Here is a 26,584-nt window from a genome sequence, read left to right as displayed (position 1 = left end):
TTTTTTTTTTTTTCCTGACACAAACAAAGGTGTTGAGGTACACATCCCAGAGCAGAGATGGGCCAGTCATTTTACAAAGTTGTATGAAGGTCATTCGGATGACTGCGAAACGACAGTCATAAATGCCCCTGCCATGCCTGGCATTGAGGAACTGGACATTCACCTGAACGATGTCATACTAGCTATTAAGGGCTCACTGCCAAATAAGGCTCCAGGGTCAGATGGGGTCCCAGCTGATCTCTTTAAGTATAACATTGATCTTTGGGCACCAATTTTGGTAAACGTTTTCAGAGCTGCCTCTGTCCTCCCTCCATCATGGTCTAGTGCCATTATTGTACTTATCTTTAAGAAGGGAGACCTGAGTGACCCTGCTTGCTATCATCCAGTTTCTCTGATTAACGCCACCGCAAAGATTTTTGGGAGAATCCTCCTGGACCATTTGGAAGCTGAAGGCGGTGGGGACAGTCGACCAATGTTTGAACCCCCAACTGATTAGAGAAAATTATGTGGGGGCGAAGCAAGGATGTCTTTATGTGGCATTTATGGATCTAACTGCAGCTTTTGACAATGTGGACAGAAGCAAATTATGGGCGATGCTAATCGATAAAGGTGCTAATCCAAAGATAGTGTCCCTGTTGGCCCAACTCCACAATGATGTGGAAGCTAAGGTCAGATTTGGGCAATAGAGGCAATGTACCAGCCCCTTAGGTTAGGAAAGGGGTAAGACAAGGTTGTGTTCTTGCACCCTTCCTTTTTACATTTTATATAAATGGTCTAGAGGGAGCTCTGATTGAAGAAAAGGCAGATCCCCCTAAGATCACCGACAGACCACAACCGGTATTAATGCATGCCGATGATTGTGTTCTGATGGCACGGACTGGGAGGGGCCTCCAAAAATTCTTAAGCAGATTTGTGGATTTCATGACGGCCTTGAGATTGTCCACACACAAAACAAAATCTTACACTATGATTTGTGGCTGCCCAAGGACTAGAGCCCCTCAGTTTTATGTTGAAGGTATCCAACTGAGCAGTGTGAATACCTTCACGTATTTGGGGATTCCCCTTGACAATGGGTCTAACTGGAAGCACCTCAGAGAAATCAGGGTTACACAATACAACCAAGCAGTGGCAGCACTACGCAAATTCATCATCAAACTAGGCTGCGCACCAATAAAGCCCATTACCACTATCTATAAGGCAAGGCCTACTTCGACTATCAGATATGGAGCTGGGGTAAGGGGCTATATGGGCACATCATCTCTGCAAACAAGAGAAAATTAATTTCTGAGAAGTCTACTCTCAGAGCGTTCCTGCTTTAATTCCACATGCAGAATTGGGTCTCCCTTTTCTGGAGGACCTGATTAAGTTAGCCCCTTTTGCTCCTTGGATGTCTGTTTGGACTAGGCCGGAAGCAGCTCTAACTCAGACACTGCTTATGGGCTGCATGAGGCTGGCTGGAGTACAGAGATATGCCTGGGTTATGTACATTAAAGAGTCCGTGAGCAGCCTTAACAGATCATACGTATTCTTTAACCCTGGGGCCAAAGGCAAGCAGGACATCCCAGTAGTAAAAAATGAATTCCAAGAGAAACTGGCTACTGAGAGAGAGAGGCACGATCTGGGAAAAGACATGGTGACAGCTTTTCTATCCTTATGTACTACATCTAAAATCGAACCTTATCTTTTAACTGTCCTGCGGCACCATAGATGTTTCTTGACATGGTTTCGTCTGGACCTGGCCCACTTTATAGTGGCTTATCCCCCTAAGGTGCACCGCAGTAGGGACCTAATACCTTGTCCATGTGATATGCATTCAGAACAATCGCAAATGCATATGTTTTTATTTTGTAAGCTGTATAAAGTGCAGAGGAAGGATTTTTTAATGCCACTTCTTAAATCACTAAATATCAGGGGAAGCTATTTTTCACCTGTAGTTACTCAGTTCCGTCTGATATGATCTTTATCGCTATTTATTGCTTTATTGCTGCAGTGATAAAAGAAAAGAAATATTGTGATTCTAACTGCTAAGCACCTTGCTACAAATTGGCACAGCCCGGCAAACAAAATTGTAGATGACCAAATGACTATCTGATCAGGTATGCAGATTTTAAGAGGTTCCATTTATTGTACTGATCCTTTTATATACATATATCCCATTTGCTACTTAATGATGTACAGTTCTGCAAATAATATTTTAGTTGCCCAAATGACTAGTTGATCAGATATGCACATTTTTAGAGGCTCCAATTATTGTACTTATAATTTTATGTACACATATTCTACTACTATTTATTGATTCTTTCTCATTTTTTCTTTGTTTTTAACCTATTAATTAACTTTGTACATATGCTCTTTTATGGATTTCTATCAAAGATCTAAATAAAGGTTTTCTGACTGACATCTAGGATGTGTCCAGCTATGTGTGTGGGATTGTGTACAATCTGATGTAGGTTCATTGCGACTAGGCCAGTGGAGATAGCTTTTGGATGGGGCGTATTGGGTTTGTCTAACCAAATATTTAGGTCCCCAAGAATACATAGGTTTAAGTATAATGTAATAAGGTTTGAGACTGTATCTAGAAAAGAATCTGGGAATGTTGAGTTGTTAGGTGGAGGTCTGAAAGAAGGAGAAAGTTACAGGAGGAAGCTGGAGTAGGGTGGCATCTGGTGAAGAGGGATTCACAACCTTGTATGGAAATGTTGTCTGTTTTACTGAGATTTATGTCTTGCTGGAATATAATAGCTAATCCACCTCCTCTCTTGCCTGTACGGTTTTGCGTGATGGTTTGATAACCCAGAGGAACAGCTTAATGCAACACTGGGGGCCATGTCATCTCCAAACCGTGATTCTGTTATGAATAGTAAAGCAGTTTGTATGTCTGCGAGCATGGTCGTAGATGTGGTGCTTGTTTTTTGAGAGTGATTGAACATTTATGAGCTGGCAGTTTAGAAAAAGTACGTTAGTGGTGGTGTTTTGTTTAGGAGAAGGGTGAGCAGTATATTTTGAGCTTGTAGCAGGTGTGTTAGTTGTGATAACTGTGTGAGGGTCCCAATAGTCCTGTTTTTCAATATAGTATTCCTCTTCCAGCAGGCTTAGGATGCATTCTGTTGGGTCTATATGTGCATCGGTGGTGGACTTGGTGGCTGAGAGAGATGTGAATAGTGTACTTTTTTTGTAGGATAGCTTTATTATGTAATAGACAAGGGGAGGCGAAGTTAAGAGTGGAATGTTGTTTATTTTGTTTGCTTCTGTTTAGTGTGGGAGGAGTATGGATTGGGGTGGATGGAGAAGCATGTGGATCATAATGTAAGGCTCTAAATTGTGCAATGGATGGGAGGCGGGTGAATGAATGTTGCTCTGTTGGGGTGCTTGTGGTAGATGTTTGTGAAGAGTGAGAATGTAGGGGTAAAGATTGGTCAGGATTTGTGTTCTTTGTCTAGTCATGGTGGGAGTGGGTGTGACAAAGTATAATGAAAGTTTGTGTTATTTTGATGTGCTGATGTGTGTGGTCTGTGTTGTTCTTGTAGAATGGGATATTGATCTAGTGGTTTTCGGTGAAGGATGTGTATGCTAGTTAGTGCTGGTGAGTGGTATTAGAGTATTACAGAGGGTGTTGATGTGTTTTGGAGATGAGTGTGTGAGGTGTGTAAGAGGGGATGAATGTGTGTTAGGGGAATTTGTGTTAGTTGCGATTACTGGAAGAGGTAATATGTGTGATGAAGTGTGACTATTCCATGGCTGTGTGTAATTGGTTAAGAGAGAGGAAGGGTGTTTGTAGATGGTGTGTTTGAAGGCTGGGTTTAGGTGATGATAAAAGAGGGTCTGGCAGGAGGAAATAGAGGATAGTGCTGTTGGTTTGTATGAACAGGTAGTGTGTATCTGGATGGCTGAAAGTTATGTATAAAGTGGTTTTCTGTTGCGTGGGCGATGGCAGGTTGTGTTAGTGGGAATGGACAGAGTAGTGTTTGCTGTGAGAATTAAGGTGTTTTACTGTTGTAGTTGTGGAGGATATGTGTATAGGTGTGGTATTGGGGTTTTGTGTTGGTTGATGAGACCAATCAGATTTGTAACCCTAAATCTCACAACCAATGGGAGACCCAACCCTATTCACCAATCATACCCCTATTCCTGACAACCAATCACAACCCCAACCCTAAAACCAGAAACCAATAGGAATCTCAACCCTAGTACCAATCACATCCCCAGCCCTGAAAATCAGGAGCCAATAGGAATCTCAACCCTAGTACCAATCACAACCCCAACCCTTATCCCTAAGCCAATAGAAAGACCAACCCCAACAACCTATCACAACACCATATGCCACAACCAATAGAAATCTACATAAGGGCCAAGTTAACTGAAGCCCCAGCCCCTGTGGGAAGGGAGGTGGGAGCTGCTGCTCTATTCATAATTACCTCCTATACAAACAGGCTGAATACACACTTCCAAGCTAGCAGAGTCTACTTTCCAGGTAAGGGAGAGATTGTAAAAAACACATAAATACTGCTTGTCGCGCACTCAGAAAAAATCTAATAGTGAACGATAATTGTACTGAGAAAAAGGTTATTCCTGTCATAATAAACACTTTTATTTAAAGTGTCCCTTAGTGCAGAGAGAGAGAGAGGGTGAAAGAGAGTGTGTGTAAGTGTATTTCAGTCTAACATGTCATTGTCAACATTGGCATCATCTTTCTCCTCTTCAGCTAGAAGGATATTTTTACAGGTTAGTTCATCCTTCTACAGTTAAGAACTCACAAGCCTGCTGAGGGGCTGGTACATATGTAAGAGTTGCAGATACAATATTTGGAAACCAGTTCTATTACCCTCTACTCGGCCCCTGAAAGTCGATAACACTTTTTCTGTTTTCATCCAGTGTTGGCTTTCCTGATGGGCTACATAGATTACTTCCACCTTTTATTTGTTTGAATCCATATCAAACTTCGACCAACAATGGTAGCATGAACATCCAGTTGAAAAACCTCTTTAAAGGTAATGAAGTGGAAAGAAGGAATAAAGAGTGGTCTGTAAAATACAGCAGTACACAAAAAGCAAGGAGGCAAAAAAAAGAAGAGAAAAAGGGTGTTGAGAGGCATCAATACCCTTGACCACACTTTATCTAGAATTCCCCATTTCATCTAGAATTCCCCATTTCATCTAGAAGTCCCCATTTCATCTAGAAGTCCCCATTTCATCTAGAAGTCCAAAGTGACTCAGTAGTTACTCAAGGAGAGCCTTAAAGTCAAAGGCACATGATGCAAAACAATATATACTGAGTTAAAGCCAATGTTGCATATAGTTGGATGATGTTGTTCCATGGTCAAACTTGCTGATTAAAAGAAGAATTAGGTAAGGTCCATAGCTTTGACCTTTTGAAGGAAAGACCCCCCCAAATACCATTAAAGACGTGTTTTCGGTTATTCAACCTATAAATCAATCATTCATGGGCAGCCAGGGTAGCCATAGTTTCAAGCCATTCCTCCAGAGTAGGTACAACAGGCATGGCCCATCTGCATGGGATGCAGGATTTTGCCGCTGTTAAAACTGAGTCCACCCATCTCTTTTCATGGTTAAGATCCAGTATCTTTTGGGTATCGTGTAGGATGGCCTGCACTGTTGTCAGAGTAAAGAAACAACTGTGGCTCTCTCACATCATCCGTCCAGTTCCTGACTAAAACTTTTGTATGGAAAGGCAGTATCTGGCACGATTCATCTCACCTTTGGCTGAAGAACTTGAAAGAGCACCTGGTCTTCTGCTGGTTCTGGACTGAACAAGATAAGGGCGACCCTTTCTAGTAGCCACAATGCTGCTTGACAGGAAACGCCTAGGCAGACCGTACCCTCCGGAAGGAGTCCCAGAGGAAAAATAAAATAAAAAATGTGGGAAAAACCTCTACACAGGAACCCCTGAAAAGAGGAAAAAACTAAGAATGAAAAAAAGTAGAAATTGGAAAATCTCAATCAGAGCAACAGGAACTGGAGAAAAACATGACGAACAGAAGCGAGGATCACCACCAAATGAAAGTGTTTGCAACACAAAGAAGATCAGGACTGAATGACTTATATACCAGCAGACAGGAAGTGACAAATTGGGAAAAGAGAGCGACACCATCTTGGATTGGGAATGGCCCATAGAAAAGAATAGGAAAAAAGGTAGCAGTATAAAAGAAAAGAGCATGCTGGGAAAAAGGGACAGAAAGAAGACAACATGGATACCAGGAGAAAGGCGAAGTGAACAGAGAGAAAGAAGAAAAAAAGAGAAGAAAAGAAGAGGAGCCCACCGTCACAAAGCAAGAAGATAGGTCAGGAAAACAGGCAAGGGTGGTGCGACCGGGAGCACAAAATATGCTTCCCGAAACGTGCCGCCAGAGAAATGCAAGACCGCGGTAAGGACGGTGCTCCGATACTCAGAGCAGTGGCCTGACCGCGGTTGGAAAAAGAGACGCCGCGGTTAAGCGTGGCGTCAATGTATCCGAGGAAATGAAGTATGTTGCAGCCAGATTGATGATACCGCCAGCAGTCCGATGTGAGTGCTAGTTTAGACTGGTTAACTTAGCAGGGAACCAGTGCCAATCCTAACATACCTTAAAGTAACAGAAAATTCTTTGGGCTTCCCTAAGATCTGTCACGGGTTTTCATGAGTTAGGGCCAGTCTGTTGGAGAGTATTGAACTTGGTCTCCCAAATCTAAGGTGTGCCACAGTGTCAGAAAACAGATTTGCGTCAAGAAATTTCTAGGAGCGAGAACCCATTTTTTGATAGTGTCTTCACTGCACCAGGTACGAATGAATGAGGAAGGGTTGTAAGTTGATGCAGGAAACTGTGAGTAAAGACCGTGTCAAATTTGGAGATATTTCCAAAATGGGATTTCAGCTGGTCATAATCCTCAGTAAGATCAGTGGAGGATTTAACTGACCCTTCTTTCAGTAAGTGGCAAACCTCTGAGATGTCAACACATTACCAGTCTGGCCAGGAGAAAGGTGATTGGTCAATGATGATAGCCCTATTGTGCCTTATTGGTGCTTTAGGATGAAGGAAACAGCCTTCCTTCAATAAGGTTTAGGTTAACTTCCAGCAACATTCGTTTCCATCAACATTGAGTTGTGAGGATCTGTTCAGGCCCCCGGGCCACCATAGAGGACCGAAAGTCCCTATTGTACCATTATGCACTTGCCATTTTTATTCAGAAGGGCGTTTCTCTGTGTGAGCTTAGACAGTGAGTAATTTGTGACAAGTGCTGGGCCCTTTAATAAGTTCTGAAGTGGGAAAGTCTGAGACCGCCGGATATTGTCGGTCAGTAAAGTTTGCTACTAGCCAGTTTCAGAAGGGTCAGGCCTCACACATATTTAAGAACTGCCAAGTCTATCCTAAACAGCATTCTGGCTGGGATATTGAAAAGGGAGCATATTAAACAGGTAATTAAATCTAGAGGCTTTTTCCATTTGAGTGTGTGGACTCTACCCCAGACAGATAGTTGAAGAGCAAAGTCCATTTTGGTGCTCTTTAGTAGGGTTAAGACGTTGTCTTTGATCCTGGTACCAAAGTCACTGGTCAGGATGATGCCCAGATATTTACCACTTGGCATCCTTTTAGCTGGTAATGTAGATCAAGTAGAGAACACCTGGAAATGTGAGGCGTCAAAGACATGGCTTCTTTTTTAGGCCAGTTTAGCAGGAAAATGTATCAGCAAGGTCTATAAGTGCCAGCACTGAGGTTACAGGGTAAGTCAGTGTCAGAGCCATGTTGTCCGCATAGAGCAGTAATTTCCGTTCACTAACCAGGGTGTTCATTCCCGCTGCTTGTGCCAACGTTCTAATTGCTACTACCAGTGGCTTCAGGGCAAGGAGGAAGAGAAACTGTGACAATGGACAGTCCTGTCTTGTGCTCTTGGTAATGCGGATCGGGTCTGAAATTGGGCCATTGCAACTGATCTGTGCTGTTGAGGTGTGATAGAGCCAGCGAACCATACAGATAGAGTTTAAGCCAGTACCAAATCTGGTTGTAATATGGAAAAGTTAACACGTTAAAATGCATTATCCACATCAAGCAAGAGAAGAAGTTTGTCATCTTTGTCGAGTGTGATGGGCCATAGGCAGCTGGTGGTGGCAGGAGGACTCATAGGGTACAAAGCCAGCCGGGTTGTCATGTATTAATAAGTGAATGAGCTTTGTGTGTGTGTCTAGTGGCCAAGATTTTAGCCAGTATCTTCGTGTCACAGTTCATGATTGAGTTTGGGCGGTGACTGGCACAAGACATAGGGTCCTTACCTGGCTTTGAAATTAGCAAGATGTGCACTTATTAAATTCATATAGCAAAGGGGTGATGATTTTGGCTTCCTAGAACATATCAGTAAGTATCAGAGCTATTTGCTCCTGTGTAGATTTATAAAACTCTAAGGGAAAGGAATTTGCTGTAGGTGTTATCCCCACATTCAAGGCCTTAATGGCTTCCGTGGCTTCCTCTTTGCATATGTCTAGATCCAGCTCCTCTTGTACGCCACTAGGGAGGGTAGGCAAGCAGATTCTTGACATAAATGTATATTTTTTGGGTAGTGTCCCTGGGGTACTCCATCATGTAAAGCACTGAGTAGGAAGATGCAAACTCTTACATAATGTTCAGGAAGTTGGTCAAGGTCGCTCTGGAGGCTGAACAACTGCTGGCATAGCAGACTGGGCTTCCCTCTGTTTCAGATACATTGCCAATAGCCAACTGCTTTGTTGCTGTGTTTATAAAAATGTTGCCTGATGCAGGAGAGTGCTTTCTCTGCTGCCAGTGTGTGGACACTGTTAAGTTCAATCTTATTGTTGATTAGGGCTCTCAGGCGTTCTGGGGTAGCGTGCATCCTACTGGAGATTCAAGCCTGTCTCATGTCTGTTTCACTGGGGAATCTTGCGATGCAAACATCCCTCATTAGCATTCCGTGAAAGTAAGCCTTTCCCTCTGCCTACAGATGTTGCTAAGAGTCAATAGTTGGCCCATTCTGAGACAAATAGTGATTAAAAAGTGCTTTGAGTTTTTTCTTGTCATCTGGTGATTTGTAAAGCACAGTATTTAGGTGCCTTTTACAGGCTGGGGAAGAATCCGGTTGAGATCCAGGGTGAGCATAACACGGACATGGTTGGCTATAGCGCAGAAGCTGATTTAACAAGTTTGAATCCATGGCAAAGCTTCTGTATTTGTGAAGAAAGTCTACTCTGAATTCTGAGGCATAAGCCGGAGACAGGTTGGAATAATCTCTGTCTGTGGGGTGCATCAAGTGCCAGATTTCATGCAGAAAATTATGTCATCATAGTGCATAGTATGGCTCGGCCATTGTCTCTTACAGCATCGGGTCACCCAGTTTTATCCACAAAAGGGTCCAGAATAAAGTTCCAGTCTGCCCCTACTATAATTTTATGTGATCTAAATTGTGCCAATAATCTGTAAACCAGGCCTGTTTTGCTCCTTTTGGGGGCGTAAAACAATCCAATGATCAGGGCCTAGCTAGAGACCTTTGTGCGGTCAAAGGCGTACCGGCCAGTACTGTCAGACCACGTTTTTGGATGTCGACTGGCAACCGTTTGTGAAAAGGATAGCTACTCTGTTTTTCCTGGGAGTATTCCCAAAAGTCAGGGCTCACATCGGTGCCTGAGGAGAATAGAACCTTCCTAACTCCGTTTCACTTGAGTTTAACACCTTAACTGTTAAGGCTTTTTCACGACAGAGTTGAGCTGTTTTTTTTGGCTATTTGGGCTAGTTTACGCTTAGGCCTCCATAACGTTTTCCCCATAAGGTAAATGATAAATTTGCATCCTTTTTTTCATTATTCTGGTGATTCCAAAGGTACCCAGGATTTGTGGATTCCCCTGGAGGGGACTGACAAAATTGGCAAAATATAGCTAAATGTTGGGGTAACATAGGGAAAATGCTCTGCAAAACAGTATCTAGTTTTTTTCCTAAAAAATGGCATCAGCAAAAACCTTGCAGTGCTAAAGTCAGTATTTTACCAGCTTTGTTGAACATGAAGTGCTGAATCAAAAAACCTGTTTTTTTTAACCATAGTTCAGCATTTTTGAAAGAGGTAGCTTTTTTTTTCTAATCCTCATGCTTTCAACCTATTTCTGGTTTGTGGTGGAAACTGCTGTGAAACCCATGGATGATCCCAGAAAGCTACAGATTTCTGAACAGTAGACAAAATTCTGAATTCAACAAGGGGTGAGTTGTGTAGATCCCTCAAGGTTCCTCAAGAAAACTAACTGTTGAAATAAAAAAAATAGGGAAAATTAGTCAGAAAAAACAGCCATTTGTGACAACGTTTTCATCTCTATTGTCTTGTTACAATAGCCAATTTATAGAAGCAATATACCTTTTCATCTGCCAGACACTTCTGGTTACATGGACATGTAAGGTGTGTAGGTTGCCCAAGAACCCAATGTACCCAGAACCAACAACTGAGCTGCACCTTAGAATGTTTTCTTTTCCACTGTGTACAAAGTATATAGCAATTCATATTGTAAAATATAAAGAGTGAAAAATAAACGTATGCACTTCTGAAATGGACATCAGTTATGGAGTATAGCAGCAGTGGTTATCAGTACCAGGTGGCGTGGCTTTCACTACGTACCTTTACCCAGAAGCCTTTGCAAACCTCAAACTTTGGCAAAAATTCAAATTTTCCTAAGGTTTCTCTGACAGAAAGTTCTGGAATTTGTGGGAACCACAAATTGCCTATCATCAAGTTTCCACATGTCTCACGATAAAAAAAAAATAAAAAAAAAAAATATATATATATATTATATATATATATATATATATATAACATACCCTCTATGTGGATGAGCCAAGAGACCTCCATGCAAAAGACCCTGAAGCACTGCATGGAGAGTTTAGCAATAGGGCTAGCTGTGGTATTTGTGGCCATGCTTGGCAACCACCTATGTAAACCTACCAACCATGCACCTTTTTGAAAAGTAGCCATCCAGGGGATTCCAAGGTGGCATGCCTTGCCTGGATCCCACAAGGTTTTCTTACCCACAATGACCTGCAAACCTCAAATGTTCCCTAAAATCACACATTGGTCTTACATTTCTGTGATGGAACCTTCTGGAATCTTCAGGAGCCCACAAAATCCCTAGCATTACCCCACTCCCCCAGATTAAAAAGTTGCCCCACTTGCATGGCTAAGCTTAGTGAACACAACAGGAACAGAGTAAACCAATGGCAATGGGAGACCCCTGCAAATATGGTTCCAGGTCAGTGTGTTGTAATATCAAAAACAGATCTCTGCTCATGACCGGTGCAAAGCAGGATGTTAACCAAACCATGTGAGTAGGCCAGTGGAACTGTATGCTTGGTGTAACAGCGTGTCAGATATGTCTCAAACTGAATGGTGGTGTTTGAGAAGTTAAGTGTAAGTCAAAAACATGATGCCAGTACATCAACATCTTCTCTGTGGCTTATCTGGTAGTTGTAAGGGCCCTCCTTAAATGCTCAGCCTCTTCTGGCTTCTCTTTGACAATCCAGTCTCACCCCCATGGAAAAATGAAAGGGAGGCCTTAGTTATCAGGTTATGCTCTCAGTCTGTGTCCCTCCATCCGCACCTTGGTGTCACAAGAGGGAGCCCCTTGACTGGCATCCAGTACAGAGGAAAAAGTATCAGCCACCGCAAGTAATTCAGTCAAGAAAAAACAACCCTCACATGTTACCATATTCACGTCTTTAGCACAATCAGAGTGTGCACCTGTGAAATACCACATCAAAGTGAACAGCTTGGTTATGCTCTTCAAGTGCTCTCCACAATACACCCTGCAATCCAATTAAGTAGCTCCATGCCACGTCCAACCAAACAATGGCTTTTGCTCCCTTTCTAGTCACTTGCCTTAGGCCACAGCTCTGGAGTAGAGCAACGGCGGCCTCATCCGTATTAAATTTTCCCGTGATGAAGTACACACTGTCTCCTTTCTCCAATAGGGGCTCCAACTCCTCTCGGACAGTGGTTGGTGGCTGGGACCAGTTCCTCTGATCTGATTCCACCTCTGGGCTCAACGAAGCCTCAGTACTTTTCAACACCGGTCATGCCTCCTCCTCTGGATGACGGGTCCCACGAAAGCCCTTAGGGTCTTCCTGCTCCTTGCGATATCTCATCGCTCTTCTCCTTCTCATTTACAAACCACTCTCCTGCCTTCAGTGGTGATTCCTCCTTGTCTCTTTTGCCGCACACACCATATGCTGTCTCGGTCTACCTATTAATGTGATTGGTCAGATTATGGGGCATGTCCTGGCTAATGAGTAGAACACTAGTCAGTGTTCCCTTTGTACCCACGGGGTCCATGCCAGAGTCAATCTCCACCGCTTCCCCCGACCTCTTAGCCATTCTTGGTTTGTGCACTACCCTCATTATGGGAATAAGCTTGAGAAATGTATTCAAGTCTTCGAGTGAAGGTGTGCTCTTGAATGAAGTCCAAATATGCCTCCATGATCAGTCAAACACTTTTCAGCACACAAATTTGTTTGATGCTCAATTTCCTCAAGGAAGTCAAAATCCAAAAACAGATGGACATGATTAATAGGCAAAAACATTGCTGTATTAGCTTTACCTCCATCATCAGCAGTGAATGGGTAAATGTGAGGCTAAAATAAATTAGGTGGCTGTTAAGAGAGCACTGGGTCTGTGCTTGTTTGCTTGCGTGCCTGTATTATGGGCTGGTCTGCCATGCTACTGTCTATCCACTGCACAGATACTGCCTGCAAATGGACATCACATCAGTGGCTATTTTCATCACATTCACTAGACGATGAGTAGTCGAAAGGAACTCAGCAAAGTGAAAAATCACTTTCAAAGTCTGCCCTATTTTCTTCTCCCTCACATACAGACTCAGTAACTGATCCTGTCTCAGAGCTGTCCCCCATCACTCAACTTGGGGGTCTGGGCAACAGTCATCCACCAAGACACCATCTCTGCTGACTTTCCTGAACCTGTCTAAAATCTTTCTTCAATAACATTTTGTCCAACATAGAATGTAGAAGTAAAGTTCCACACCAGCTGGTGCATGTGTGTGTCTAGGAGATGTGTGTGATAATCTGTAAATGACAAAAAGCAAAAAAATGCTTAGCTTTTCGATGCTGCTTCAGCTTTTGGCAGGGACCCTGAAAAACAATAAACCAAAGTATTACTTCAACATGCCACATACGCAAGATAACAACATAACTCATGTGACAGATGGTGCAATGCAGTGAGCAAAGTTGCTGCACTGCATCACATGGGGAGAGCTGAACTCCACCATGTCTTCAAAGAGATAGTTTGGCTCTACCCTGGTGCACTGTGTGCTGCCTTGCGCCAATGCTGACAACTTTGTGCCGTAGTGCAAGGGTGTTTGCGTTATGACCAGCATTGTTTTTGTGCTGGAAGAGATTTCTTACTGCATAAAAAAATGACCCTTTGAGGCTTTCTTCTCAAAGAAAAAAATATTTCTCCTTATTACAGTAGGCTCAGACAGGCAGTGGATTTGCCAAAAGTCCATGTTTACAAGTCTTTGTAGATAAGGATTTGTGTAAAAAAAACAAGGGGTGAATGCACAAGAACACATATGGACCACCAAAGGAAGGCCTCCCTGACACAAAGTACAGCAAGGTAGCAAAGTGCACTGTATTACTCTGTGTTTTTTTGTTTTTTTTTACAAAGCAGCTCAAGTAGCCATTTGCTTTGTAAAATCTCAACAAGGACTTTGTGTTGGGTCACGCCAAACACAAGGCCATCTCCTTGTACGCCTGGTATATATTTATTTACTAAAAATAAGCAGTATAGGTGTCTGGCACGGTGGAGAAAACAGTAGGCATCTGTGCTTGCTGCAGGCAAAATGTGTCATAAAATATCAGGGAAATAAACACGAACAACATGCCCATTATGTGGGTCCACCAACTCCTTGGTGGTCCAGTAGATAAAGACCATTTTTCCCCTCAGGCAGGTGACTCCGAGAATGCACAGCTGCCATTTTGTTTTCCTCTCCATGGAGGTGCTATCACACCCATCGGGGAAAATACATTTATAAATATATATATTTTGAATGCCTGCGGTGGTGGGCCCATGTCTAATGGAGTCAACCCTCCAATATTCATGACTGTATGGCAGCCAGTTTATTTTCTACTGGGGGACATGATCTCACCCGCTGTGAAGAGGCTATCACACCCCTCGGGGGGAAAACAAACATATCTTAAAAAACAAAATGCCCCCCATGGTGGCTGGCCTATATACTGGGGGTGGGCTAACCCACAAAACAAAGGAATTTGTGGCCACTATGGCTTTCCCATGATTGTGCAGTCACATCTCCCAGGGGAAAACAAACATTATCCACATTCTATAAATTGTGCCCATTCAGAGTTGACTAGTGTCCCAGGTGCGTGACCTCCAAAATCACATAATTCCTGGTGTCTAGTGGATACTGCTTGTGGATTGCTGTGCATCCGCAGTCCACAAGCAGGAAATATTTAGAGAAAGGCATCTCTGGGAAGGGTAGACTCTCCCTTTTCCGGCAATGCCTTTCTCAGAACTAGGGAGGCCACCTTAGGCCTTAAATCCCCGTTGGACACCTCCATAGTGTTGTCCAGTGGCCAACAGCCGATGCCCCTAATAAAAAGGTTAACAGATTCTGCTGCATTGGAATGCGTGTCCTGCATAAAAATTGTATAGTACTTCATGTAACCCATAAAGGTTAGTGTTAGTGTTGTCCTATGTTTGATGTAGTGGGTCATACTGTTGACATTAACAGACCAAATTGCAATATTCGCAGGGAGATGTTGTGCCATGGGGGACCTCCAAACAAAGGTGGAGAAGAAAAAGGAGAATCCTATCCAGGAAAAAGAATACAAAAAGAATAAGGACTGACTGGCCAATTGTGCGTAGAAGTCTAGTCAACTTGGACAAGTTAGAGACGACCTCAGAAAATCTGGGAGGATGATATCAAGTTAACTTTCAAACAGGAAGTAACAGTCACCCATAAGTGGCAACCCCTCAAAAAAAAAGATGGTGAATGGGACCTTAACGATACAAAGATCGTAAAGGGAAGAGTGAGCTCTTGGATTCGTTTCTTATGGAACAAGTGTGCACCTGTCAATCGCCAGTTGTGGCTTATGAGGGGACCTTGATTTATACCTCTCTGGGGGCCTTCTCTCCTGCCTGTGTTCTCTGGCAAAGTTATGTCTCCTCCCGAGCAGTCCCCCCGACCCAGGGTCAGGGGGGACTGCTCTAGATAGACTGGACCAAGATGGGGTAGCATCCATATACTGGTGTCATGCCTCAACATGCTCCAACACCAGAGCTCCAGTTCTGTTGTGTTGTGGAGCTCTTTGGTCTTATCATTGAGGGTGACCAACATGATCACCAGTTCCTGCAATGTGTAGTATAGGTTCAGTTTAAGGCCTAGGAGTAGGGACTTGAACAGTAAAGACACTGACTGGAGAAGAAGATGCAAAATTTTTGATACCTGACGAGCGGGATGATGAGAACATTGTAAAAAGAACCAGTCAACAACATGTGAACTGTGAAATATTAGAATTCATGGATTTGGTATATGGACATTATTGAGTCATAACGTACGATTAATTGACCAATTGGAAATTGGGGATAGTCTTGGTGACTTTAATATAACAACATGACAGAGGGAAAAGACTTCAGACCTTACTCCGAAATTTGTGATGCGATATTGGAGGGAAGATATTCGAGATTCTGTCATTGGGCTCATATTCTCTGACTGAGAGCCTGATGTGATGCTGATCAACTGATGACCTGAGGTCGAAGACTGACTCTGTTGCTGACCCATACCCTGGATAGGTAAATATGACAATGTGACTGAATTGTATTTTTGTGCCATTTCTTCTAGGTACCAATTACGCTGTCTTAGTAGTATTCTTTAGCTAGATGTTCCTAAATTGTTTTGCATGAAGTCCCACATGTAGATGCTAATCTGAGTTAGATGAGGGTTCCTTACATCACGATTGACATATACAGAGACAAATGATTGACGGGGTGTTTTGCTGAACTTCATGACTAGAATTGAATTATTGGCTTTGATTTTTTTATTGATTTGTGCTAATGCTCTAGAGTGTACTATGATGCAAGCTTTGGTTAGATTATGTTTTGGCGTCTTCTAACTAATTAATGTTGTTGTTAGAAATGGGGTCTTTAGTTGACAGTCAGGTTACCCCCTGTTCAAGCAAGGACCCTCACTCTAATCCGGGTTAGAGAATCACCCTCCGCTAACCCCTGCTTGGTACCTTGGCAGAGCAGTAGGCTTAACTTCAGAGTGCTAGGTGTAAAGTATTTATACCAACACACACAGTAACTTAATGAAAACACTACAGAATGACACAACACCAGTTTAGAAAAATAGGAAATATTTATCTAAACAAATCAAGACCCAAACAACAAAAATCTGACATACACAAGTTAAGTTATGAATTTTTAAAGATTAAACTCAAAGATAGCGCTTAGAAACACAAAATGCTTAGATGAGGTGTTAGCATGGCGTCGTGACTGAGTCGTTCCCAACAAGCCAACACCAGCGGCGCCGGACACGGAGTTGCGTAGACCCCCAAGTACAGTACCTTTGGTGAAGAGTGAAAACAAGTCGATGCACGAAGTTGGGATCGTGGCGTCTGTGCTAAATGTTGAATCTGCGCACTTCGAGCGGCATTGGTCACGCTGTGGTGCAGCGACTTCCACGGAGTCGCGGTCTTCAGCGGGGCTGCAGCGGCGTCGAGCCTGCGAAGGTCATCGCGTTCCAGCGAAGATCACGGAGTCGGTTGCAGGCGGCGTCACCGGATTCAGCAGCGGCGTCGGTCCGAAGTAGATTTCCTTGGATTTCCACCAGCTTTCCTTTCAAGGGCCCAGGGACTGGATAGGTCACCACTTGTCAGAGCAGGAGTCTCTCCAGAGACTCCAGGTGCTGGCAGAAAGAAGTCTTTGCTGTCCCCGAGATTTCAAACAACAGGAGGCAAGCTCTAAATCAAGCCCTTGGAGATTTCTTCAGAAGATGGAAGGCACACAAAGTCCAGTCTTTGCCCTCTTACTCTGGCAGAAGCAACAACTGCAGGATAGCTCCACAAAGCACAGTCACAGGCAGGGCAGCTCTTCAGCTCTTCTCCAGGCAGAGGTTCCTCTTGTTTCCAGAAGTGTTCAAAAGTCAACACTTGGGTACCCTTCTTATACCCAATTTCTCCTTTGAAGTAGGCCTGCTTCAAAGTAAAGTCTCTTTTGAATGTGAAATCCTGCCTTTCCCAGGCCAGGCCCGAGATGCTCACCAGGGGGTCGGAGACGACATTGTGCGAGGACAGGCACAGCCCTTTCAGGTGTAAGTGACCACTCCTCCCCTCCCTCCTAGAACAGATGGCTTATCAGGAAATGCAGACTACACCCCAGCTCCTTTTGTTTCACTGTCTAGTGTGAGGTGCAACCAGCCCAACTGTCAAACTGACCCAGACAGGGAATCCACAAACAGGCAGAGTCACAGAAATGGTATAAGCAAGAAAATGCTCACTTTCTAAAAGTGGCATTTTCAAACACACAATCTTAAAATCTACTTTACTAAAAGATATATTTTTAAATTGTGAGCTCAGATACCCCAAACTCCACATGTCCATCCGCTCCAAAAGGGAATCTACACTTTAAATCAGATTTAAAGGTAGCCCCCATTTTAACCTACGAGAGGGACAGGCCTTGCAACAATGCAAAAGGAATTTAGCAATATTTCACTGTCAGGACATATAAAACACATTACTATATGTCCTACCTTAACCATACACTGCGTCCTGCCCTTGGGGCTACCTAGGGCCTACCTTAGGGGTGTCTGACATGTAAGAAAAGGGAAGGTTTAGGTCTGGCAAGTGGGTACACTTGCCAAGTCGAATTTTCAGTTAAAGCTGCACACACAGACACTTCAGTGGCAGGTCTGAGACATGATTACATAGCTACTTATGTGGGTGGCGCAACCAGTGCTGCAGGCCCACTAGTAGTATTTGATTTACAGGCCCTGGCACCTCCAGTGCACTTTACTAGGGACTTAATAGTAAATCAGATATGCTAATCATGGATAAACCAATTACATACAATTTTACACAGAGAGCATATGCACTTTAGTACTGGTTAGAAGTGGTAAAGTGTTCAGAGTTCAGAAGCCAACAGCAACAGGTCAGAAAAAATAGGAGGCAGGAGGCAAAAAGATTGGGGTTGACCCTGCATAAGCAAAAAAGTCCAACAGCTGTTCTTACCTGAGTGAGTTGAATTGAGTTTGAATTAATATCATGACTTACTATTGTAACAAAAAGGGAAATAAAATTACCAAAACATATACTGAGGTGTAGTTATTCATGGCTGAAAAGTCATGGTGTGATGTTAATTGCTTCTATTGATTATTGATTTGTCTAATGGTTATTACATTTTGTGAATTGATTTGGTCACAACATAGCTATGACATTCCATGCGAATCAAAAGGTTCATCGACCTATATGCGTCACATTATAAGTTTACTTATTAAGGACTGACGCGCTATTAGGATTTTTCCAGCATACAGCACCCAAGAAGGTGGATCAAAACAACCAGGAGCCAGCAGTCGGCATCACCTTCAGGGCAGCAGTAAAGACGGTCAGGGCACATTCAGTAAATGATATGAAGAATGAGGAGTAGGACCAAGTAGCCCAGTCCAAAATGATCGGGAGGTAGGTGCTTGGCAGTGCTCCGGTGACTCATTAATGCTGCGGCACCCATTCCTAAAGTGGAGGGCAGCCGGCTAATAGTGCACACAGCTTGAGTTGCAAGGCCGTGGTCCAGCAGTCATGCCACAGGTCCCAGTCGCTGTGGGTGCCTGCAGCCAGCTGTGTCAACCTGAGAGGATTAGGAGCACTCCCTGTGCGGATCATAGGCGTATGGCAGCCATATTGCGTGTCAGGCCCAGGAGCAGCACTTGGGAGCAGCCCTAGAGCTTTGCCCCCTCCTGTCTGTTATTCAGATACTTCTGTTACAATCTGAATATGGTCTAGAGCTTTGAGTAGGTCATTAGTTTGTGCTAGAACTATTGAAGTAGTGGAATAACTTTCAAGGTTGTGACAGACAATATTATTTCTTCTCACCAGCAGATAACTCTCATTTATTTAGATTTTGTGATTATCAGGAACTTGTGTTTATCTTTAGTGGGGCTTAGTACCTTGATTAACTGTCTAACCATATATCGGCCAGGCTTAGACTAAATGGGCATATTCCTGTGATCCTTCTTTGGGCATGGAAGACCATTTTAAAACAAACATGGTGTCCATGAAGAGTCTAAAATTCCTGTGTTCGGGGTTGACAATCACTACATCATTTGATGATATAAAGATGCTGATAGATAACATAGTGAAGTTGGAGGAGAAGATGGGAGGCTACAGAAAAGAGTGAAAATCAATCGGTGTGAAGCATATGCATCATATGTTCGTGTACCACATGTGCTATTTAACAAAATACTTTTTGAAAGTACCTCATATTAATCTAAACATAATGTTTTGGTGTATAAAGGTATGTCTTTATATTTGGAAGCACATTGCACTTCTTCAATTAACAATTTATAATTCCCAAAATAGCTTAGTTCTACAAAGCAAAGGGCTGAGATTGTTTTTCTAACTCTTTGCAGTTATGACTATAGGCCTGATTCAGAGTTTGACAGACTGGTTACTGTGTCACAAACATGATGGACATCACGTCTGCAGTATTACGATTCCCGTAGGATATAATACAATTGTAATATGGCGGGTGGGATATCTGTCATGTTTGTGACGGAGTAACTGTTTCCACCAAACTTTAAATTGGGCCCTAAGTAACTTATAATTCCTTTTTTAATTAGAGTTACCTTTGTCATCTTTGTTGGTGACTCTCTAGCATGACAACATTTTGACAATTTAGAGGTGCATAATATCAGATGTCTCTCACCTCTGCAACTATATGCAGACACATTCTTCACTAACAAGTAATGCAAGGGTCATAATCTCCGGGCTCTGTTTCACCCACAACACTCGGTGTTTAGACTGAATAGAAATAAAGGCTTGATGTACATAGAGTGCATACTATATAAACATTGTTCTGTCATGGTAACTCCTGTAGGAATGTTCTGTTGTGTCATATAGTGGGAAGTGGTTTAAGAAATATTCCTATTTGGAATATGTAGCTTGTGTACTTGGTGCCTGATTGGGGGCTGAATGTTTTACGTGAATCTTAGCAATCGATTCTTGCTCTGCAAATGACAGTATAACTGTCTGCAGCACAGGCCCCAGAACAAGTGTTATATGGGCAAGGATAGAACACCCTGCACAGGAAACACCAGTATAGCTTTCTACATTTGGTTTCCTATCCCACCAGGAAAATTGCATTGGGGTGACATCCGTGGAGCCAGTATATGTGATATTATTTTTTGGGTGCAGCGCATATTGCCTTAAACCGGACAGTAATATTTGTCAAAACTCCTCTTAGTGGACATATTTTTGTTTAGGCAGTTGTTCCACCAAAGTGTTATGATCAGGGTGGGCTCCAGATTCTCCTCTGCCCCCTCACCCCACAGAGGGTTACAACAAGGTAGGGGTCTCCAAAATGGAGGGGTCCAGAGGTGAAACTTTGAACCATAAGCAGTATATACCATGCATAGCATGTGTCTGAGGGTGAATGGTCAGTTGATGGGCCATGTTAGAGGAATGCTCAGGGGGAGAATAAAACTTCTGTAAGTGCCAGATTTAGACAATAATAGTTTGTGGCCATTTGTCACTTTGATCTACCTTTTCCCCTAAGCTTCAAGGACAACTCACACATGCACAGATGTGTAGGGAACCATGAACAATTCTACAAAACTGAGGGGGCTCTGCTGGTGCATCACCTTTCAGTGTGTAAATCAATGGAGTGACTTTTGTGGTGCAATGTGATCTGTGAGAAGTTAAAAAAAATAAACATCTTTATTATTTTCTCTTTTAAAGGTTCACTAAAAGGCCGCGCTGAAATGTTTGACTCAAGCATCAGAATAAAAAATGTAACGAGGAAAGATTCTGCAATGTATCGATGTGAAGTTACAACAGCTGCGGGCTACGTGGAAGAAGTTGAGGTTGAATTGACAGTGCTAGGTAAAACATTTAGCCCTTTCCATATTTGTAATAATAAAGATGGTCTTCGGGAGGTGAAGGGAAATCCACCTTTATGAGCATCATAATAAAACTCTTGCATGCCACAGTTCCATAATTTCTTGTTGCCAGGTTCTGGCAGTCCATCTCTTATTACCAGTTGCCCTGACAGTCCTTTATCTCTAACAGATAATTCTGAGCACACACGCCAGCCACCTGACACTGTTCAGACAATAAAGCCACTTCTTATGTTGAACTGCATTTTTGTCTCCTGGGTGGGTTTTCCAATGTTGTTTCTGTAGTTAATGCTTCTAGCCCGATAGCAGCTGGGGACACAATGGACGGAGTAGCCTAGTACTGCCACACAATTCCTCCTGTGTTGAATCCATCTGCCTGTTAGTCTCCTCTTGCCATAGGTACGCGACGTAGCATCTGTGGATACAGAGGAGGAAAAGTTGCACCTCTTCAAATTGCCATCACTTGTTTAAGTCTTTTGCTCTATTCTGTTTTGCACACTGTTCTGGGTAGTGGGTTCGTGGTCTGCCAGTACTCTCCTATGATGTGATCACGCAGACCCTAACGTAGCCCTCAAACCTTCACTGTTTGAGGTAATCTTGAAGAGGACACATCTTCACTATATCTGCTAAGCCATGCCTCTGACCACAGCAAGCCTTTAGTGTAAAGTACACACACTGCAACAGCCAACACACTTGATCATTTGCACTGTGGTCAGATATTTGTATAGTGCAGCAGAAAGCAACAGGCATTCTAGCACTGGTGACAAAAGGAAGGCAAGTTTGTGAGACAATAATGATTAGAGAGAAACCTTTTTATTCCCTCTTTAAATTATGTAAGGGAGAACATTCCAAAGAGGAGTGGCAAGAAGATCAAAATAACCTTTCCCCTTAGTGAGATCTTTCATCCCAAGCCATGGCAGATGTTTTCCCTCTTGGCACAGGTGGTAAGCACGCTTATGCAGTCTGATACAATGTTTTAGATAAACAGTACAGTTTTGAAGAAGTCCTGTATTGTTATCGTGCTGTCCCATGTAGCAGTGTTGTCAGCGGCCAATAGTCCTTGTTGAAAGTCCTGCTGCTTTATCTGCAAGACAGAATGTAGGTATGGAAAAAGCTGAATGACAGATGAGCTGGTACAACTGTGGGATAGTCAGCATGTTTTTTTTAATCTGAGATTAGGAAGGATTCTGCCCATGATTCCTCCCTCATTATCACACTGCATCTGTTGTAAACAAAATTATAAGCTTTGTCTCCACCAGAAAGGCAAACAGCACCATGGGGGTGGATCACAAGCACCTGCGGAGCAGCGGGCCCCTAATTCTTCAGGGGGCCCCATTCAACACAAAACCAATGAATATCTGTGAAATACATGCGGTTGAGGGCCCCCCTAATCATATTTCGCAAAGTGGGGGCATTGTCATGCCTTACGCTACTGAAGCTGAAGGTAGCACTATTGCCGAAGGCTACCCAGCAATTGTTGGATTTTAAATGAATAGAAAGGACAATACAATAGAGCTCACCAAACATTGAAGTGGAGTCGAAGACCTAGATAGAGTTGCTCTGGTGAGTCCTCTTTACAGGCTGAATGTAGGAATGAAAGTACACATTCAGTTGCTCATAGGCTCTGTAGTTGTACCCAATTCCCATACAGATTCTGTGAAGATTAGGGCTTCTGTCAATGGCAGCTGGATCCATAATGAAATGTTTTTCTTCATTTTGCCCATTTAAAATTGCATGTTCACGTTAACCACAATGGCTATTTGAGTAATGGTTGGAATTAATTTCATTAACTAGAACAATTGAAATAGGGAAGGTGTGTCCCAAGGGCCACTGACTTCCGGATGAAGAAAAAGGAATTTACTACTGTAGGGTCACCCCTTTTACCTTGCCTTTTATATGGGACAATGAAACATGCAGTGTACACACTTTGGAGGAAGCCAAAGCAATTCTGCCTGTTGATACCCAGCAGAGAGCGGAGTCACATCGTTCACCTCCGGAGTTCCTCGCACTCATCAATGAGCACCACTGACATGGGGAACCAGAATGAAAGAGCATCCCTCCTCCATCAACTCCAACATCGAAAACATGCCTCTGCCCTGAAAATGATTGGCCACTGACATTTCAGCTTCTCAAACACATTGCCCCTTTTTTGACACTTGAGAAGATGTCCCCAAACCCCCCTCCTAACATCAGGTATTCAGTGGTTTGTATAGTTAGCTATAATGTTTTGGGTCTCAATGCACCTGCATATGCTTGGCCTTCCTGTCTTTGATAGGAGAGTCCAGGTGTGATATCTGTGTTCTACAGGAAACCTACTTCCTCCAGGCAGATTGGAAGCGCTTACTCTCCAGATGGGTCGACTGCCAATGTTTCTTTTCTAGCATGGGGAAAAGGGCAGGAGTAGCCATTCTATTGGCCTTCCACTTTCCTGGTATGGTGTTTCAGATGCAGGCTGAAATCCCCAGTAGGCTTTTATCACTTCCAGTTTCCAAGCAGACATACACATTCACACTTGCAACCTTATCTACCCCAAATGATAATGAGGAGGCCTTTATTCTCGATGCATTGGGTCAGGTGATGGCTACTGCAGACGTCTTGGGTGGGGTGGGGGGGAGATTTTAGGACTGGCTAGGTCCATACAGTTGGTGGGGAAAACAGCAATTCATGCAAGGTCTGGAGCAAATAACTACCTAGGGATTACAGATGTATGGCATAACAGCCACCCCACAGAGAGGAACTACACTTTCTTCTCAGCTGCTCACTAGACGTATGCATGGTTAGACCTATACCTTGCATTCCCCAGACTTCTGGCATCCACCATCACAACTGACATTGGAACAGGAGCACTCTCTGACCACGCCCCACTTAACATCACTATATGCCTTCCAGGCATGGCCCCCCCAGCATCATACCTGGTGTCTTAACCACAGCCTTCCAACATGTAAAGGTCATACCACAGAAATCACAGATGCAATCAACGACTTTTTGAACATCAATGGCAACCCAGGCACACCCATTGCACTCCTATGGGATACATTGAAAGCTGTCCTTCATGGCCAACTGATTGCCCTAGCAGCACGCCTAAACCGAAATAGACTGGAAAAGACTGGAAAAGAGGGTTATACTCGAGGGGCGGGTGAAAGAACTAGAAGTGGAACACAAACATACTCCCATAAAATACGCCACCAACCAACTACAGCGCATAAAAAACTTCAGGCCCTAGATGTGGATAGAACAGAATATGCCCACTTATGCACCAAGTAAAAGTATTATCCGGGGGGGTAATAAAGCCCGACGGCTTTTATCTCATTGTTTGCGAGCGCAAGCTATTTGGCAACAGGTAGGTGAACTAGAGGGGCTACAGGATCAGCACCTATTCCAAGATGAGCAAATTCCTCACTCTTTTTAGCAATTCTACGTCACTCTTTATTCCGCTGAGGAATTGGTGGAAGAAGATGTCTCTAACACAAACCACAGTAGCACACCTACCACCTCAGGATGCCTCGTGTTTAGATGAGGGCATTTGCTTAGATAAGGTGTTGGCAGCGATGTCCCACATGCAGCCTGGCAAGGCCCCAGGACAGGATAGCTATATCTCAGAGTTGTACAAACTGCTTGCTAACTCCCTGGCCCCTATAATCACCTGACTATATAACTCGTTTAGCACCAGAGGCTCCGTCACAGGCAGTATGAAGCTTGCCACCATAAAAGTGCTGCCCAAGCCCTGTAATGACCCTATGCATTGTTCCTCATACCGGCCGATTTCTTTACTGAAAATGGCCACAAAGACTTTCCCTACCATCTTGATGAACCGTCTGACCTCCCTATATGCAAGGCCTTATCAGCTCAGACAAATGGGGTTCATCCTTGAGAGGAACTGCAGCAACAACATGAAATGCATTTTCCACCTTCTGGACAAGACCCACCTCTCGCTCGAGTGCCAGCACTGTTGCTGTCAATTGACGCAGAGAAAGCATTTGACCGGGTACACTAGTCCTACTTGTTAGCGGTACTTCAGAAGAATGGAATAGGTGAGCGGGTCCAGCACTGGGATAGGTGTAGCTCCAGAGACCCCAAGGCAACAGTTTGGGTTAATGGCCTAACAGCCTCCTCCTTTAATATTACTTGAGGCACTTTATCTTCACTTTCTATATGGAACCCTTAGCAGAGCGTATTCGTAGAAACTCCTCAATAATGGGCATTGCCATGGGAGAGATGGAACATAAATTGGCTGTCTATCAACGGCGTCCTGATCACTCTGATACATCCTCTCAAGTTCCTGCCTACACTAGTAGAGTAACTGTAGGCTTTCGGAATGGCATCTGACTTTAAAGTTAATCTCCAGAAATCACAGGTACTAAACTTAACAGTTCTGGCAGCAAACCAAGTTATCCTTAAGGGCTGTTTCTCCTTTTCCTGGGCTACGCAGGGAGTGGTATGTTTAGGACTCATCATACATTTCACCACGGTTCAAACCTTGAAGAGCAATTATGGCACCCTACTATCAAAAGCGCGCTCTGATCTTCAGTCTTGGAAGGCCTCTGCCCTTTCCTGACTTGGACGCATTGCAGCAATCAAGATGACATTACTGCTTACAATCCTGTATGTCATGCAGACGCTATCTCTGCCACTTCCCCACATGTGTTGACTAAGCTACAACATCGTATAGAAGACTACATTTGGGCGGGTAACAAAGCGCGCATAGCCAAAAAACAGACCTACTTACCCCCAGCAGCTTATCTCATATATTATCAGGCTGATCATCTTAGGTACATAAAAAAATGCACTAGACCGCTCACCCAGAAGCATAGGTGCTTCATTGATCAGGCAGTCACCGGCATACATATCTGGAAGATACCTTGGCTGCCTAAATACCAGAGACCACTAGGGGTGTACATTTAACAGATTCTTAGGCCCACGATGAGAACCTGGGTAGAGTACAGATCCTGAAAAAGCTATCCATCCAAACTTCCTCATTTACACCTATCATTGGTGTTAGATCTGGCATCCTCGGCATAGTCTCCCCTGTCTTTTTGCTTCTGCTTCCTATGTTTTGACTCTGTGCTGGACTTTGTTTTTGCTGCTGCTCAGTGCTAAAGTGCAAGTGCTCCCTGTGTAAATCGCATGTGTAATTGGCTTTTCCATGATTGGTGCATTTGATTGACTAATTAGTCCCTAGTACAGTGCACTAGAGGTGCCCAGGGCCTGTAAATCAAATGCTACTAGTGGGCCTGCAACACTGATTGTGCTACCCACATGAGTAGCCCTATAAAATTGGCTCAGACCTGCCACTGCACTGTCTGTGTGTGTTGTTTTAACCTGCCAATTCGACCTGGCAAGTGTACCCACTTGCCAGGCCCAAACTTTCCCTTTTTATACAAACCCAGCCTTTTCCCGGCATATCAGGGTTCTACTTATTTACTGTGGCAGCAGGCCAACTGCAAAAGAATAGGAGATCTCTTTGATGATT

General features: G+C 43.5%; 1 protein-coding gene across 2 annotated transcripts in view; it reads left to right on the top strand.

The window, feature by feature from the left end:
• JAM2 (junctional adhesion molecule 2) overlaps positions 1-26,584 on the top strand; it is a 323,144-nt gene that overhangs the window by 184,563 nt on the left and 111,997 nt on the right. For both annotated transcript variants that reach the window (XM_069204089.1, XM_069204090.1), the window contains exon 4: positions 20,957-21,100. In XM_069204089.1, coding sequence (XP_069060190.1) covers positions 20,957-21,100 — 144 coding nt within the window. The remainder of the gene's footprint in view (positions 1-20,956; positions 21,101-26,584) is intronic.

This window comes from Pleurodeles waltl, chromosome 8 (genome assembly GCF_031143425.1).
Source record: "Pleurodeles waltl isolate 20211129_DDA chromosome 8, aPleWal1.hap1.20221129, whole genome shotgun sequence".
NCBI lineage: Eukaryota > Metazoa > Chordata > Amphibia > Caudata > Salamandridae > Pleurodeles > Pleurodeles waltl.
This window is presented reverse-complemented; position numbering and strand designations above follow the sequence as displayed.